Raw genomic sequence first — 17,867 nt, 5'->3', positions numbered from 1 at the left:
CTCATAACCTTGAATCCGTCCTCTATTCTTCCCAATAGGCGAGGCCCAGAAAACTTCAATATCTGTGGCAGAAAGACTCCTAGCAAAGATACTAGCTGGTGGCTTGGTGGGTTCTGGAAATAAAGTCAGAAAAATTTACTACTTGGTTGGCTTCATCAAAACAGGCTCCTAGAAATATGGTTAGAAGGTAAAAACAAAACAAACAAACAAACAAAACCCATAGTCATATGTCCTTAATTCTTGTGAGACACATAACATCTCCCCCAGAAGAACAATTTTAATGTATGGGGGGGGGGGGGTGGTTCAAAAAGACACGGAGTTTTACAATGGTCTACAATGCAGGTAAGTGGAATTAAAGTGACCCAAAACCAAGTTTAGCCACAAGCTTTCATGGTCAGCAATTCTGTGTGTGTGTGTGTGTGTGTGTGTGAGAGAGAGAGAGAGAGAGAGAGAGAGAGAGAGAGAGAGAGAGAGAGAGAGAGAGAAAGGGGGAATGAAGAGAGAGAGTATGTACGGTAATCAGGGAACCAATGTTTTTATAGTATACCTGTCTCTAATGAGAATATGCCTTTGACTTGAATGTATTGTGTACTCTAAATTGATTGTACACACTGAAAGGAACACCATTTGAGAACTGAGTAACTATCAAGATAGTATGAACCTTACCTTCTTCAGCAGAGTACACCAACGTAGTGGGACTGAAAGGACCTTCTCCTTTGTTATTGAAGACACCCACTTTGACCTCAAAGGGAGAGAACGGGCGGACGCTCTCATTCCTGAACACGTATCTGGAGGCATCTGCTGAAGCCAGCACTGTGAGCATCCAGATCAGTTTGCCGTGTGGCCGGAAGGCTACCACATAACCAAAGCCTCTGCCGTTCTGTAGTTCCTCGGGTACCGTCTGGGGAGGAAAGGAGGTAGCACTCAGAAAGCACAGTAGTTTGATTCAAATATTAAAGGGTATGCCCCAATTCCTGCCTCAACTGGCTCAAATATTTGAGAGTATTCCCCTCACCACTTTAGACTCGGTGTTATTTTCAACAATCTTTTGAACTTAGGGTAATCCTCTAACCTGCCCAAAGATACTCATGTGTTTACCAGAGAAATAACAACCTCGAAAAAGGAAATGAAGGTCTTTTAGGGACAGTTGGGCTCTGGGGAGGTAGATTCAACTCTGAGAATCTACCTGTGTGGTCAATTAACCACACAGCTGATTTCCTAAAAAAAAAAAAAAAAAAACCTCTTCCACCGTGGCACCATCCAGTAATTTTCCTTCAGTGATAAGTAGACAAAAGAACTCACAGAAGAGGGCCATCTCTGCTCAGGTGAGATCCCGCTCCTCAGGAGAGGCTCTGAGCTCAGCTGGGAGGGAGAGATTTCTTTCCTCTCCCTGCTGGGGCTCTGGGTAAATGAAAGGCTTTTTATTTCAGGGGACATTGTCTAAAATCTTTGGAACACATTTCAAACCCCTTTTGAAGCTCCCACCTCCTCTCTCAAAATCAATTTTTAATAAATTGGTGACTAACTTTCCTCCAGGTTGTTTAAAGAAATACCTCACAACCCAGCAGCAAAGCCAACTGCCAGGAAATTGTTCTGGTACACTCAATCTATAGCTGGCAGATGTTTTAAATCAATTGGCCATGCAGCAATACAGAAAGAAAAGAAATACTGGTTTTCTCTGAACAAAACTTCCTTATTATTATTATTATTATTATTATTATTTTTAGTTTGTGTTATCTCCTCTTTCATGATTGCTTTTCCTGTGAGCAGTCAAATTAAAACTTGCTTCAACACTGGGTAGCCAGACACCCTCAGTTCCTGATAGCCATTAATAGATTTCTTGGAAACATAGGGGGGCAGTTCCTGGCTTCCTGTCATATGGAAGAAAATAACAAAACAGCCCAGGCATGCGGGTCCATTTGGTTCTGTAATGGATTTACCTCCCAGGTTATAACCAGTTCCGACTTGCTGCCTCCACCACCGCTGACATTAGCTGGTGTGACTTCAGGAACTGCAGGAGACAGAGAGAAACTAAGTTATTTCAGGTGCTTATGGCAAATGGGGGGGAGGGGCAGGAAGGTAGCCCAGGTGGGGTGGCTCACTATTTGTGAACACTTGGACACATGTCCCTTGTCTTTGGATATCAGATAACAACCACAAGGGGAGTACTGTTCTGGCTTGAAGGAGCAAAATATCCCAAGAAAATTGCTATTAATTACCTGTTTCTGGTTCAACTGGGTATACACATTGCCAGGTACTATTGACCGATTGTTTAGCTCCATCCCTAAAGACCTAGGAGCTCCACAGAGGAAGAAAAGACTGGAAAAATCTGTCCTCGTGCTTGGTTAGACATTTATTAACCATGTGGAGGTAACACAAAGGAAAGACAGGACAAACTGTGCCCACGTGGAGCTTACAATCTAGTGGGAGTGAGAGAGCACATGCAAAGTATCACAGAAAATCTTGGACAACACTCAATGATGTCGCAGACTGAATGGAGAAGAGCAGTGGTGTTCTGGAGTAGCAGGTTGCTCAGAGGAGTGCTGGGCTAATGGCTTCTCAGAAGAAGGTGAGCTTTGAGCTGGCTGTTGAAGGAAGTGGTGGACATAGGTTGACCCCTGGCTCAATGTGCTTAACCTCTCTGATCCCCAGTTTTCTCTGTAAAAGAGGGGAAATCAGACTCACTTCCTTCTCAAGACTACAGGGTGGAACTGAGTTGTAGTTTTGAAGATGGGAGAAGAGAGCACAGGATTAGTCATGCCTTCACATAAATGAAGGATTCCAGGCAGAGCCTTTAAATATCTAGCTGGGGACTATAGCTGGTGAGTTGGTATATGCTATTGGTTAAAGTCAACAGTACACCCGTAGGTGGATTCCTTTTTTCATCAATTCCACGAATAAGGCAAAACTGCTGGTCTCCTTAGAATCTTGGCTATGCTTTTACAAATCATTGTTACTTTCATGGCTGGAGACTCTATTATAGAGTCCACACAAAAGGATCTCCCATTTTCTAAGAGCATAATCTGGCCCCGCTGAGTGTACATTACCTGCATCCTGTGTTCATCATGCAAGCTCTATGCATTCTTTACCTGTGACAATGGTTTATGACCTAAGAAAACGCAAGCAAAGATTTCTGAGGAAATGTTTCCTAACCACCTGTGATTTTTTTTTCCTGACACATGAACCAAAGAAAAAAGAGCTGACTTTTGAAAGAATTAAGCAGAGGTACCATACTGTTTCCTGCCATACCAGAGGCCTCAATAAAGAGGACTGAGAACTCGATAAAAGCTCACCACCATCATGGCGATTCTACTGGCCTGGTATATCATTCTTATGATCCTTTACGCAAAAAGTATGTAAATATAGAGCTCACTGAAGCTAATGAGCAGGAAGAAGTCAAGATTTCTCCTCAAGGCAGTGGTTCTCAACCTTCCTAACTGAGATGACCCTTTAATACAATTCCTCATGTTGTGGTGACCATCAACCATAACATTATTTTTGTTGCTACTTCATAGCTGTAATTTTGGTACTTCTATGATAACATAATATCATAGTATCATAGTACATAATATCATAATGTAAATATCTGTGTTTTCCAATGGTCTTAGATGACTCCTGTGAAAGCGTCATGAGACCCCAAAGTTGAGAACCACTGCATGGAAACTGCCAGAACAGACAATGCATATCTTGAGTGGCACTCACGAGCCTCTTCTGTCCTCCGTTTCTCTGAGGGCCGGCTGGGTTCCCCAATGCCAATCACGTTAGCTGCAACAATGCGGAATTCATACTCAACCCAGGGGTTCAAACCCACCACAGTTGCTGTGAATGTCTTCCCATCAATGAGTTCTGGAACTGAAAGAGGGCAAAAGATAGGGGAGGGGGTTTCAGGCAACCCACTCAGGACCACAAGATGTAGAGATGATTTTAGGAACAGCTGTCGTCATCACTAACAGCACCAACACTACCACCTCCAGGGAGGTGTCATAGCCTCTAGGCATGGTGATGAAGAGGGAGGAACATGTTTCAACAATTTCAGATGCTAGTGTCTGTGCTTTCATTTTCTTTTTTTCTTCTGTGTTAGGCTCTTTGGTCACTGTGACAAATACTTGGGAGAAAGAGTTCAAGGGGAGAAGGATTTACTTTGGTCTATAGTTTTAGATGTTTTGGTCAAAGGTTGGCTGGCTTCAGTGCTTGGGGCCTGAAGTCAGGCAGAATGCCATGGTGGTGGGAACTTGGTATCGGAGAGTTGGAAACCTCCTGGTGTCTTGTAAACAGAGTCAGGAAGGTACCAAAGACAGGATAGCCTTCAAAAGAGGACCCCAGTAACATACCACCTCCAGCTAGACCCACCTTGTATGGTTTTGTCACTTCCCAAACTATTGTCAGGAGTCATATGACCCTTTGAGGGGGATTTCAAGTTCAAATCATAACACAGTTATTACTTTCTGTAGTAGAAATAGTTTTCTTTCTTCACTCATTCATACCGATTCTATGTATTTCTTTTTTGTAAGATTTTATTGTCATTTCTGTTAGGTTTTAATTGTATTACCAATCCCAACCCCTGTCAATATTTCTTTTTCATTTTTTTTCACTGAGATGACATTTGATGAAGAAATTAGACAAATAGGAGTTTTTGTAAGCAAGATACACACTCCTTTAGTCCCAAGGGATAGATGTGTGGCCTTGATGTCTTGAAGCAGAAATAAATGTCAAACCCAATTTTATACAATTTATATAAATCATGTTGTTGTTAATCCTTTTTCCCATGTACTTATATTTTAATCATTTTACAGCCTGATCCCAGCCTCCTTACTCCTTTCCTTCTAGTCCCTCCCTCATGCCCCTTCTCTCTAACCCCCCTAACCTTCTTCTCAGAGAAGAGGAGGCCCTCAAAGGGTACCAACCCATCCTGGCATCTCAAGTTGCAGCAGGACTAAGTGCATCCTCTTCCACTGAGGTTTGAAAATGCATCCCAGCTAGGGGAAAGTGATCCAAAGGCAGGTAACAGAGTCAGAAACAGACCCTACTCCCATTGTTAAGGGACCCACATTTTGACCAAGTTGCACATCTACTACATTTGCGTAAAACATATAGATCCAGCCCATGCATGTTCTTTGGTTGGTGGTTTAGTCTCTGATTGCCCCCATGGTCTCAGGTTGGTTTACTCTATAGGTCTTCTTGTAGTGTCCTTGACCCCTCTGGCTCCCTCAATCTTTCCTCCCATTTGTTTACAAAACTCCCTGAGCTTGGCCTTTTGTTTGGCAGTGGGTCTCTGCATCTATTTCCATCAGCTGCTGGATGAAGCCTCTCAGAAAATAGTCATGCTAGGCTCCTATCTGCAAGAATAGCAGAGTAACATTAATAGTGACAGGGGTTTGCTCTCTCCCTCCCATGAGGTAGGTCTCAAATTGGGCCAGTCATTGGTTTGCCATTTCCTCAATCTTCATTCAATCTTCATTCAATCTTTATCCCTACACTTCTTGTAGGTAAAAGAATTTTGGGGTCAAAAGTTTTATGGGTGGTTTGGTGTTCCTGTTCCTCCAGTGGAAGTTCCACCTTGCTACAGGAAGTGGCAACTTCAGTCTCTATATCCCTTCCTGATAGACATCTCAGCTAGAGTCACTCCTATAGACCTCTATATAATATAATATAATATAATATAATATAATATAATATAATATAATACTTGAATTAATTCTTTGTGAATGTCAGACAATGTATTTTGAGCACATCACACTCTCCCCCATCCCCGATTCCTTTAGTTTATCACATCTCAGAAGTGGTTTTCTGACAGAAAATGCTGACTTTCTGTGGATTCAAGAATATAAGAAAAATAATCATTATCTTTAATATGCTAACCAACAAATCTCTGTAGAAGTGAATTTTCTCCTTCTGTTAAAAAGGCTCAGTAACAACCTTTTAGCTTAAATATAATTTTACTTTACTGTTAGAATAGCTATAAGAATTATAGATAGACCTGGCATTATATAGTAAATGTAAAAAATATGTGAACTGAGAATAAAATAATGAAACAGCTTTCACCCTTGAAGACTTTGTGCCTTATGGCCTCAGCAGCTGATGTCTGCGTTGGGTGAACTGCTGTAACAAAGAGTGTGAGAATTATTTCACTATAATAATGGTGTGCTATTACTTATAGCAACAGCGGTGTTATGGTTTGAACTTGGAATCTCCATCAAAGGGTCATGTGATGAAATAATGGTCCTAGTCTACTGGAACTTGCTTGGGGAGTGACCAAACCTTAAGAGGTGAGTCTAGCTGGAGGTGGTATTTCACTGGGGTACTCTTTTGAAAGGCATCCTGTCTTTGGTGCCTTGCTGTCTCTGTTCCCCAGATACCAAATTCCTGCCACCATGACGTTCTGCATGGCTTCCAGCCTAAGGCAGCCAACCTTTGACCAAAACCTCTAAAAGTGTGGGCCAAAATAAATCTTTATCTCTCTTAAACTGTTTCTCCCAAGCACTTGTCAAAATGACAAACTAGCTGCATTTAAGAGCAGAAAAAGGAAAAGCACAGACTAGAGTTTGTGAAACCGATTAAAACATTTTCATGCCTCTTCATCTCCACATTAGTATGTGTGCAGGTGGAGGCAGCAAGACGAAAGACTTCACATATTTCTCAAGTATTATATTCCAGACAGCTGTCCGCAAACCTTGCAAAGACTGTGATTATGGTCTCGCATTTTCCACTACTTTCCAATGTGGAACACTGAGATATGGAGGTGACTTTACATAATACACAGATCAATGCATTTTATTTTTATAAATAGTTTCAAGCTCATAAAGAAAATAAAAATACCCAACATAGCATACCAGTCATTTCATAGATACTATTGCTTAGGTCCATGACACTAATGTAAATTAGTGTGGAGGAAAACATTAAAGAAATCATAGTAGAGTTGAAGGGTGTCTGAGAGACAAAGATATAATAAATCATTTGCAGCTGTGTTGACCGAGATGTTTCTCAGAGCTTCCATATTTCATTCACACTTCATTCTAGAAGTCTCGGATGGACAGCAGCACTAGGCATGCAATATGATACCTGTACTGACTGCTTGCCAGCCCACGGAGAATGGAGTTCTTGCTTGGATGACATACATGGTGACGGGGCTGTGGTTATCAGGTCCAGGTCTCCACGACAGCTGGGCAGTGGTATCTGTGATTTCATCTATTGTCACAGCCTCAGGAGGACCTGGAGGGCCTGGGTAAGAGCAATATTCAGAATTGGACAGTGTACTCAAATGTCCAAGTATGTGATCTACTCACTTATATTGGGTACAGATCACTCAATCATTTAACTACGTACACATCCATGCCATAATTTCTTTTTGAAAATCTGCTGGGTAACAAGAGCCTTGTTTAAACTTTAAATCATAGCAATGAACTGACACATGGCCCTTCCTTACAGACTCACAGAATATGGGGGAAAACCCACAAACAGACAAAGTGTTATAATGGAATGTCTTGATATTAGGAGAGAATTTTGGGGCACCGTTGGCCGACTTCCCTGCATCAAGCAGCTACATGTGCTTACATGCAAAGGGACATCTGTGAAAATGGCCATTTCTCAAGTGTCATAGAACCATCCTCCTCTTCCTAGTAATTCCAAAACTGAGCTGGAGTTTAATGTCCCTCTGGAGCAGTTTCTATGAGTCATACCTATATTTTTCTACTTATACTCCTGATGGTTATTTCTTCTCTACTTCTAGGTACCTAAACCATTGAGAAGGGAAGAAATCACACCTAAATGAAGGTCCGGAGATCATACACAGTGGGATGGAAAACAACTAGGGGGAAAAACACCAACAGGGTCAGAGTGAAGGCCCAGAATGTTCCTGGTTGCCAGGATTAGAAGCTGTGACTAGACAGTTAAACACATTTTTTAAAAGTGTAGCTTAAATGACAAATGATCACCTTGGAATAGAAGGTGATGATAGGGTGACAAACTCCATACTTATTGGACAGACATAAGGATATATTCCTAAGAGGTTGCCCCCCCCCAATTTAGCAATCAAATGGGTTCTCAAAAGACTCCTGTCTGTGCCACAGGGACAAGGTAAAAAGGACACCTTTCACAGAGTGGTGAAAAGTTAATGGGAATTCCCGAGGTAAGATTTTGTTCTAAAATTCACCCCTTCACCTTTATGCTACACCCTGCATTCTATCTGCTTCTTTCAAAATCACTTTTATAGATTCAAAGGTGAGGCTAAATTTATCTTCTCTTCCTCCTACCCCCTGCTCCTGAATAAAACGTCTGCAAATGTGTGTGTTGGAACTGATTAATTTTCCATGGTGACATTTCGGCATGGCAGTCTAATGCTACCCAGACAGACCTGAGGTAACCTTTGGTCTTCACTCCTAATAACCAGGTAAAGCCCAGAAGACAATATATGCCCCTTTGTATCTGACCAGCTTCCTCCTTCTAGTATTTCTATCCTTATTCTTTGTGAATGTTGTTCCGGAGCCTTTAGAATCTACCACAGACAAAACAGTGTTCCCTTTCAACTGCTCAAAGAATTAAATCAATAAGAAGTATCTGAGCCCCTTTGTGGCCACTGTGTAGAAAGAAAATGAAGGGGTGCCATGGGCCTGTCACTGGAGGGAGGAAGGTGTTTTCAGGGCTTCTCTCATTCTTTATCTTTCTGTCACCCAACCCCACCAGTGCATAGCTGTGCTCTTGGTGAGGGTATACTTTGTTTTAGGGAAATTGGACCCGTCTTACAAAAAAACAAAAATGTCCACTGAGCACAGTGTAAGATGTTTTTTGTCATACCACAAGTACAACTATTTTGATGCTGGTGTCTGCTTCTTGCTCAGGAAAGGGAGGCCTTGCTAGTGGCCATGAGATGGTTGCAGATTAAGCAAAGCAGGCAACAGAGAATTAAAGGTTCCAGAGTCAACATACAAACCAGCACTTGTTCCAAATACAAAAAGCTCTTTTTTCCCCCAAAGGGAATGTGAGTTTAATCTTTTATTTTCTTTCTTTTTTTTTTAAATTTAGTTATTACAATTTTTCACTTTGTATCCCAGCTGTAGCCCTCTCCCTCATGCCCTCCCAGCCCCACCCTCCCTCCCTTTTCTCCTCCCATGTCACTCCCCTAGTCCTCCTCTCCTTCCATCTGACCCTAGCCAATCAGGTTTCACCAAGAGTGGCTGCATTGTCTTCCTCTGTGGCCTGGTAAGGCTGCCACCCCCTCAGGAGAAGGTGCTCATAGAGCCAGGCACTGAGTTCATGTCAGAGATAGCCTCTGCTCCCTTTACTAGGGAACCCACTTGAACACCAAGCTGCCATGGGCTACATCTGTGCAGGGGTTCTAGGTTATCTCCATCAATAGTCCTTGGTTGGAATATCAGTCTCAGAAAAAACCCCTGGGCCCAGATTTTTTGGTTCTGTTGCTCTCCTTGTGGAGCTCCAGTCAGCTCCAGGTCTTTCTATCTCCCTCTTTTTTTATATGAATCACTGCACTCTGCCCAAAGTTTTGCTGAGTCTCAGCATTTGCTCTGATACCCTGCTGGGTAGAGTCTTTCAGAGGCCCTCTGTGGTAGGCTCCTGTCTTGTTTCCTGTATTCTCCCTCTTCTGATGTCTATTCAGTTTGCCTTTCTGAATGAGGATTGAGTGTCTTACCTAGGTCCCTCAACTGAGGAATGGATACAGAAATTGTGGTACATCTACACAATAGAATATTACTCAGCAATTAAAAACAAGGAGACCATGAAATTTGCAGGCAAATGGTGGGAACTAGAAAAGATCATCCTGAATGAGGTATCCCAGAAGCAGAAAGACACACAGGGTACACACTCACATATAAGTGTGTATTAGACATATAATATAGGATAAACATACTAAAATCTGTACCTCTAATGAAGCTACACAAAGCTCTTAAAGGTAGTTAAGTGCTTTTCTGTCTACCCACTGCAATGTGCATCAAAGATGCAAGGACAGAGCAGGAGGAGATAAAATGAAAGGCTATGGCTTTAAGTGTCATATTAATTTATTGGCCTTATTAACTGATTGGGCTACACTTCCTTTTAGACTACGTTTGCAAATTCCTCTTGGTATCCAGTGCTATTTTCTGTGAAATGAAGTATACAATATCATTTAAGAACTTCAAGTGCTACTGATTTAAATATTTATTAGTCTAATTTATTGGTTTTTAAACTGCTGATCTGAACATTATCCTAATTAAATAGAGGATAAATTACCAGCAGCAGAATTCTTTTGTCCCTATGGGGAGAACACGTCAGCTCTGGTGTGTTTTTAAAATGGAAATTAGCACATTTCTATAAATTATTCTGTGGGCAGAGCTACCTACGTTGAAAACATAATTTTTAATATTTTATATGGCCTTTATCTTTTTATGTAATTTTAGTTATATATTTATTTACTACAATGTATTCACTTTCTATCCCTGCTGCAGTCCCCTCCCTTGTCTTCTCCCAGTCCTACCTACTCTCCCTCTATTCCCCCTATGCCCTTTCCCTCAGTCCTCTGATAGGGAAGGACATCCTCCCCTTCTATTTGACCCTAGCCTATTAAGTCTCATCAGGGATGACTGCATCATCTTCCTCTGTGGCCTGGCAAGGCTGCACACCTCAGGGAGGGGTGATCAGAGAGCCTGCCACTATATTCATGTCAGAGACAGCCCCTGTACCCCTTACTAGGAAACCCACTTGGAAACTGAGCAGCCAATGGGCTTCCTTTGAACAGAGGGTCTAGGTCCTCTCTATACCTGGTCCTTAGTTAGAGTATCAGTCTCTGCAGGACCCCCTGGGCCCAGGTATTTTGGCTCTGTTGTTCTCCTTGTGGAGCTCCTGTCCCCTCCAGGTCTTTCTATCTCCCTCTTCTTCCATAGGGATTCCAGCACTCTGCCCAAAGTTTGACAATGAATCTCAGTATTTCTTTCAATACCCTGGTAGGTAGCGTCATCAGAGGTCCTTTGTGGAAGTCTACTGTCCTGTTCCTTGTCTTCTCCTGCTTCCAATGTCTATTCTGTTTGCCCTTCTGAGTGAGGATTAAGCATCTTCTCTAGGGTCCTCCTTGTTGTCTAGTTTCTTTAAGGCTATAGACTTTAATATATTTAACCTATATCATATGGCTAATATCCACTTAGAAGTGAATATATATCATTTGTGTTTTTCTACTTCGAAGTTACCTCACTCAGGGTGATCTTTTCTAGTTTCCACCCTTTGCCTGAAAATTTTATGATTTCCTTGCTTTTAATTGCTTAGTTCTATTCCATTGTGTACATGTACCACACTTTGTTTAGCCATTCCTCCACTGAGGGACATCTAGGTTGTTTCCAGATTCTGGCTACTACAAATAGAGCTGCTATGAACATGGTTGAGCAAATGTCCTTATTGAATGGTGGGGCGTCTTTTGGGTATATGCCTAGGAGAGGTATAGCTGGATCTTGAGGTAGCACTATTCCTAATTTTCTGAGGAAGCACCAGATTGATTTCTAAAGTGGTTGTACAAGCCATTCTGATGGGTGTAAGATGAAATCTCAGGGTCATTTTGATTTGCATTTCCTGAATGACTAAGGATGTTGGGCATTTAAGAGTTTCTCTGCCACTCATTCCTCTGTTGAGAATTCTCTCTTTAGTTCTGTACCCCATTTTTTAATTGGTGTGTTGGTGTTTAACTTCTTCAGTTCTTTATATATACTGGATATTAGCCCTCTGTCAGAGATAGGGTTGGTGAAGGTCCTTTCCTAATCTGTAGGCTGTCATTTTGTTCTGATGACAGCCTACTTTACTTTACAGAAGATTTTCAGTTTCATGAGGTCCCATTTATTGATTGTTGATCTTAGAGCCTGTGCTGTTGGTATTCTGTTCAGGAAGTTGTCTCCTGTGCCAATGAGGTCAAGGCTTTTCCTCACTTTTTCTTCTAACAGATTGAGTGTGTTGGTTTTATGTTGAGGTCTTTGATCCACTTGGACTTTAATTTTGTGCAGGGTGATAAATATGGCTCTATTTTCATTTTTCTACATGTAGACATCTTATAAGACCAGCAACAGTTGTTAAAGATGCTGTCTTTTTTCCATTATATGGTTTTGGCTTTTTTTTGTCAAAAATTAATTTTCTGTAGGTGTGTAGGTTTATTTCTGGGTCTTCTATTTGATTCTTTTGGTCCACCAGTCTGTTTCTATGCCAATACCATGCTGTTTTTATTACTGGTGCTCTATAGTATAGCTTGACATCTGGGATGGTGATACCTCCAGAAGAGCTTTTATTGTATAGGATTGTTTTAGCTATTCTGGATTTTTTGTTTTCCATATGAAATTAAGGATTTTTCTTTCAAGGTCTGTAAAAAAAAAATGTGTTGGTATTTTGATGGGAATTGTATTTAATCTGTAGATTGATTTTGGTAGGATAGTATGGCCTTTATCTTCATGGACCACTTTTTTTTGTGGCAATTAGCAGGTGACTAAGGTAGTCATAATGGGAATGAAATTCATCTTTAACCTTTTCTGACAATTAAGTTGCTAATTCCTGTGCATTTCACCGTCACATCTGCCCCATGCCATACAGTATTATTTTCTATTGATTCTCAAAATACATTATTGCCTGTGCACTCCCATTCACTCTGCCTCCAATTCTGAGCTAGGGCTTATGTTTTAGGCTCAGGTGGCTGGCCAGAATTTCCCATTACCAACAGTTAGAAATTCTGGCTAACGGGTTGGAGGTGTGTGATTATGTTGAAGCTCTGGGTTGGCCTCTGGTTGTTTGCTTCTTTGTTTAGCAGAGTAGGTTAGGGAGCCCAAGGCTTCAGTGCATGCTAGGCACATGCCATATCATACCTTCAGCCTGATTTGTTTGCTTGTTTGTTTATTTATTTATTTATTTGATGGTTTAGAGATAGCTCAGGCAAGAACACTGGCTGCTCTTGTGCAGTACCCAAATTCTCATCTCAGCATCCTTATGGTGGCTCACAACCATCTGTTACCCCAGTTGCTGGGGATCTACCATCCTCTTCTGGTCTCTGAGAGTACTGCATGCACACAAGGCACACAGATACAGGTAAATAGAATACCCATTCCCAAGAAAAAAATGGCAACTCCCCTTTTCTTTTTTGCTGTTGGTTGGGCATGGCAGCATATGTCTGTAACTCCAGCATGGAGGCTGAGGCAAGAAGACTGTAAGTTTGAAGAAAGTTTCTCTTAAAAAAAAAAAACCCAAACAAACAAAACAACTTAAAAACCCTAAATTTCTTTTATAAATGGATTTGAAGCCTGGAATTTTCTCCAGCTGGTGGACTCATTTAGTGCAGCCATAGCTGCAAGGCTTAGCTTAGTTCATGTCAGCAAAGCACTAAAAGTATCCCCAAGGTCAATGTTCTGTATAAAATGCCCTGCTCGTCACTGCATTCCAAGTGAGTTAGGGTTTCCTTATCAAGTCAGATTTTAAAACCAAGGAAGCCCTCTTAGAACATGGTGCAGGAGTGGAATTGTGTTTGTGTTAGGAGAATGCTGAGTTCTTGTGAGAACAAAAACTCTAGGAAAACAAGAAAGGAGCCTTGTGACCCTAGCTTCCTCAGAACACAATGTTGTCCTTGGAATGTGTTTGCATGCTCCTCCCAGGCACAGTGCATAGGAATGAGTTTACTTCTGCTTGCTCATTACTGCTTGCTGGTGTTACTCAATTAAATGTTTATATGTCTCCATGGAAACATGTTTCTCCATGCGTGGTTTGTGCTTGTGATGGTACACGGCTTGAACCCATGAGAACTTTACTCAGGTGACCTTTCCTTAACCCTCATAGTGTGAGTTGTGTGATGCTCTGAATAAAGTTGGCTATTGTTTAAGACCTTCAGCCTGGCACATTTGCCAGCTCCATTACCCAGGTCCTACTGCCTCCAGGGTGGCAAACATGGCCCTAATAATTTTAGGGGGAAAATGAGTTTTCTTAAGCCCCTGTTATGCCATTAGCCTAAAACACTAATGTTGTTCAGTCCAGGTGAAACACAAAAAGGCCAGTTGAATCACTTTTTAAATTGATTGTACATTACTCTAGAACATCATATCAACTTAGTAGTCATACGTGGGACACTCACTGGGAGTTCTTTTCAGTATGAGAACTGCTCCCCTCAGTGAACTTTCTGGTTATCTATTATGAAAAGTACATGTTCAGGAAACATTTATAAACTGTTAACCTCTGTGTACCATGGCTAGCTGATGCAGCTTTAACAGAATTCAAAACCATTGAGGCTGTATGTTGCTATGGTAGAGGACATACCAAAGAAATATTGAAAGAATAAAAAGAGCAAGCCATAAGAAACAAAAATGAAAGTCTAGTAGTACCTCTTACAATCAGGTCTGCAGCAGCAGAGAGTTTGTCCACACTTGTTTGGACCATGCAGACATATTTCCCAGCATGCTTCAGTTGGATGTTTCGGATCATCAAATCACCAGCTGAATCCTGCTGATAAAGTAGAGGAAAGTGGATACAATTACTTTTTAATGAGCCCTAAATATCATTATCACATGAAGGACACTATGACTAATGGATTTATTTTACACCAGCTGATGAAAACATTAGTAATGCAAGCCATGGCTATTAAAACTATGTGAGCCAGCCGGAGAGATAAGAAAACCAGTGTTTTCTAAGGGCTTATCTTCCACAGGAGCTCAGGTGTCTGGATCCGTCCGTTACTCCTGCTGGCATCACTCAACGTTACACAATGTGGCTTTTGATGGAGCCTTATGGGCCCCCTTCAGCATCCTCTCAGCCTATTGCCTGCACTAGCATCGTGAGACTTTCAGATTCTATATTTGGAAAAAGGAGGAACACCTACATTTAGAGGCATCTGCACTTTTCTGCAGAAAATCCTGTCTCGCAGCCAGCGTTTTGATTGCTCTCGGGTTTGAATTAAAGGATTATGAAGGCCAGGCTCTCTAAGGAAATCTTGAATCATCCAGTGTGGAATAGTGCTAATTTGTTTTCCAAATGCCAAATGCGTGTTTGATTAGCAGATGAATGGGACTAATTATATCCTAGTGTGTATGCCTATATGCCCCACAACCATTTCTACACTGCTCACCAGAAAATCACTTTTCATAAATACTAGACTGTCCCACCTTAGAGTTTGGTTTCACTCCTTGGATACTGAGAAGCTTGGAGAATTAGGAAGTGACCACTTCGTGGGTTAGACTAGACATGCTTCTCTTCTTTCTGAAGTTGACACAGACTTTGAAGTTGCTATTTCTCTAAAGAGTACTGATAATGAGTGACTCTTTGTAGGATTTTGTGTGTAACCAGGACCTTGCCAGTGCCTGAGTTATGTTGACACATTTAATTCTCACATGTTCTATGGAGCAGGTACTCTTGTTATCTTATTTACAGATGAGAAAACTCTAACACAAAGAGGCTAGGCAACTTTCTATAAGCCATGTACGCAGTAAAGGACAGTCAGTTCCAATCTCTGTTGTTTTCTGTGTGTGTGTATGTATACATGTTTGTATATAGGATGGTGCATGTATGTTGTAGGTACATGGGGAGAAGAGTACCACCTCAGGTATCATTGTCTACATTGTCATTTGACACAGGGTCTCTCACTGGCCTAAAACTTGCCAAGTAGATGAGGCTGGCTGGCAAACCAGCCCAGGGAATCTGCCTGCCTCTGTCTCCTCAGCACTGGGATTCCAAGCATGTGCCAACGTGCCTGAGTCTTATATGAGTTCTGGGGTTTGAATTTAGGTCCTGTGTTCAGCAGACTGGCACTTTACCAACTGAGCCATGTCCCAGCCCCAACCCTTTTTATTTTTGATAATTACAGATACCCTACTCCAGGGAAGAACTACTCCTATTCTGGGAAAACAACAAGTCCTCAGCTTCTTCTTTTGTTTCAGTAAAACAGGTCACACTCACATTTCCCGGGGACAAGGAAAAAGTTAGGAGTGCCAATCGTTGCCACAAGGATTAGAAGAAAAGAGACAGGAATATGTCCTGGAGGCAAAGCCACAGTTGGGAGACTTAGTTGTTTGGGGCTCATCTCTGCTGTGTGATTTCATCTAAGTCTCTTAATCTGTCTGCCTCTCAGTCTATTGACCTTTCAAAGAAGGATGCCCTCCCTACTGTGCGATGTTGTGAGAATCAAATGAGACTGGATATCTATGTGAAATCCTTTCACAGACTATGAAGCACAGAGAAAATTTAAACTTGTCTTATTGATAGCTGTGATCAATTTTCTTTGTGAAATAATCATGTCAAAGACCTTAAATCTAATTCAAGAAGAGCTAAGATGGATTCTTTTTATCTGAAGGTTCTTTTATTTATACTTGTATTCTTACTTATTTATAACAGTTGTGTTCTCATCTTTTTCCACTATATACTGATCACATCTCAGTATATAAAAAATGGGAAAATAATTACTCACCTATTTCATAGGGTTTCTGTGAGGATTGGGAGCTAATATACAATAATAAGATGATTGATAAATGAATAGGTGCCTTGCAAGTAAAAGGAATCAGCATTATGAAGCTGAGATAGTTCACATGTTGGGACTTTAAGAGAGATTTAAATAGAAACTAAGCCTTATAATGGAAATGTTTGCAGAAGGGTGGGAAATCATTGATTTTAAGGTGGAAGACATATTTACTTTAAAATGGAAGCCATATTGACTTTAAGGTAGAAGCCATATTGATTTTAAGTAGGAGCTATGTTGATTTTTAAGGTGGAAGCTATATTGGCATTAAGGAAATATTTTTTACCCTATCTCAGTGATTCATTCTATTCACTAGGGGATGAGTATCAAAGAAACTTACTCTCGCCTACTTCAGCAAATAGCAACCTACTAACACAATTTCCATAGTTCTGCAACTAAAACTGTGTCCTAGCTACTCTGAAAGTTTAGTGAGATTTATAGCTTTCAAATCAAACAAAAAAAAATTAAAGGATTGAAGAGTCTCACAGAATGAGGCTGTTCTTTCCCTTAGAAATATCCAGATCAAAGGGTTACTGAGATCTACATTTAATGTTCTTACCAAACAGGATAAAAGAGTAGCAGAGTATTTAACTCCCACTCCAACCGTGGTCTCTGTTCCATTTCTGAAAGAGCACTTGAGAGCAGAGGAGAACAACAAAACAACTTTCCTAAAAACTCAGTAGGATGAATCTTTCCACTATTCTTTCATTATGCTGATTTGGGAAGCACCAATTTAAGTGGGTCTAAGTTTAGAATGACACATGGTTTCCTCCTCAACTATGAAATACTACAATTGTCACCATGGTTGACACTGGTGGCTGCTTCCCTCTATTTGTTTGTAGCAATAGTAGATTGTTGATCCTGGTGACAATACTAGTTGCACAAAGGAGGAAGGTACTTCTTGTAAGAAAAGCAAATGAAAGCAATTATTTTGGTTTTTAATGCTTGATTTTTTTTTTTTTAATTTGAGACAAGGTCTTTCTACTAAAACCAGGATAGCCTATACCTCACTATGTAACCCAAGATTGTTTCAAACTCAGACCCCTTTGCTTCTGCTTCTGGAATGCTGGGGTTACAGGTATGTGCCTTGAAAAGCAACCTGGATTCTTTGCTACATTAAGACTTTTTTTTTTTCTTCTGCATCTCAGTTCAAATGGTGCATAATGGCTATTAGGTTTGATTGGCCAGGGATCTTTTCAGTCATCAATCATCAATCCATGCTAATTAGTTACTGCTTCTGAAATTCTCAGAGATTGTACTTTTTTTCTTGACTTTCCCCACAAAGTTGGTTTTAATGTGAAAATCAACTGTCCAGTTTAGTTGATAAAGGGTATACTGGTATTCTCAAGGTATACTGCTGTTGTTATAATTAACATTATCACCCTTCTTTCAGAGAACACAGCTATTAGAATTTTAAACTTTTTGT

At 40.9% G+C, this 17,867-nt stretch overlaps 1 protein-coding gene across 8 annotated transcripts in view; it reads right to left on the bottom strand.

Annotated features, from left to right (window-relative positions):
• Nucleotides 1-17,867, bottom strand: part of LOC110555893 (contactin-4) — a 1,034,823-nt gene that overhangs the window by 14,609 nt on the left and 1,002,347 nt on the right. For 5 of the 8 annotated variants that reach the window (XM_060383874.1, XM_060383872.1, XM_060383875.1 and 2 more), the window contains 6 exons: nt 14,319-14,439; nt 7,060-7,218; nt 3,703-3,852; nt 1,941-2,011; nt 667-901; nt 1-113 (listed from right to left, as the gene is read on the bottom strand). In XM_060383874.1, coding sequence (XP_060239857.1) covers nt 1-113; nt 667-901; nt 1,941-2,011; nt 3,703-3,852; nt 7,060-7,218; nt 14,319-14,439 — 849 coding nt within the window. Of the gene's footprint in view, nt 114-666; nt 902-1,940; nt 2,012-2,312; nt 2,659-3,702; nt 3,853-7,059; nt 7,219-14,318; nt 14,440-17,867 lie in introns of those variants that run through there. The other 3 variants (XM_060383877.1, XM_060383878.1, XM_060383879.1) reach the window with 3 other exon arrangements.

The sequence above is a fragment of the Meriones unguiculatus genome, chromosome 5, assembly GCF_030254825.1.
Source record: "Meriones unguiculatus strain TT.TT164.6M chromosome 5, Bangor_MerUng_6.1, whole genome shotgun sequence".
NCBI lineage: Eukaryota > Metazoa > Chordata > Mammalia > Rodentia > Muridae > Meriones > Meriones unguiculatus.
The sequence above is the reverse complement of the archived record's forward strand: the minus strand, read 5'-3'. Positions and strand labels throughout refer to the sequence as shown.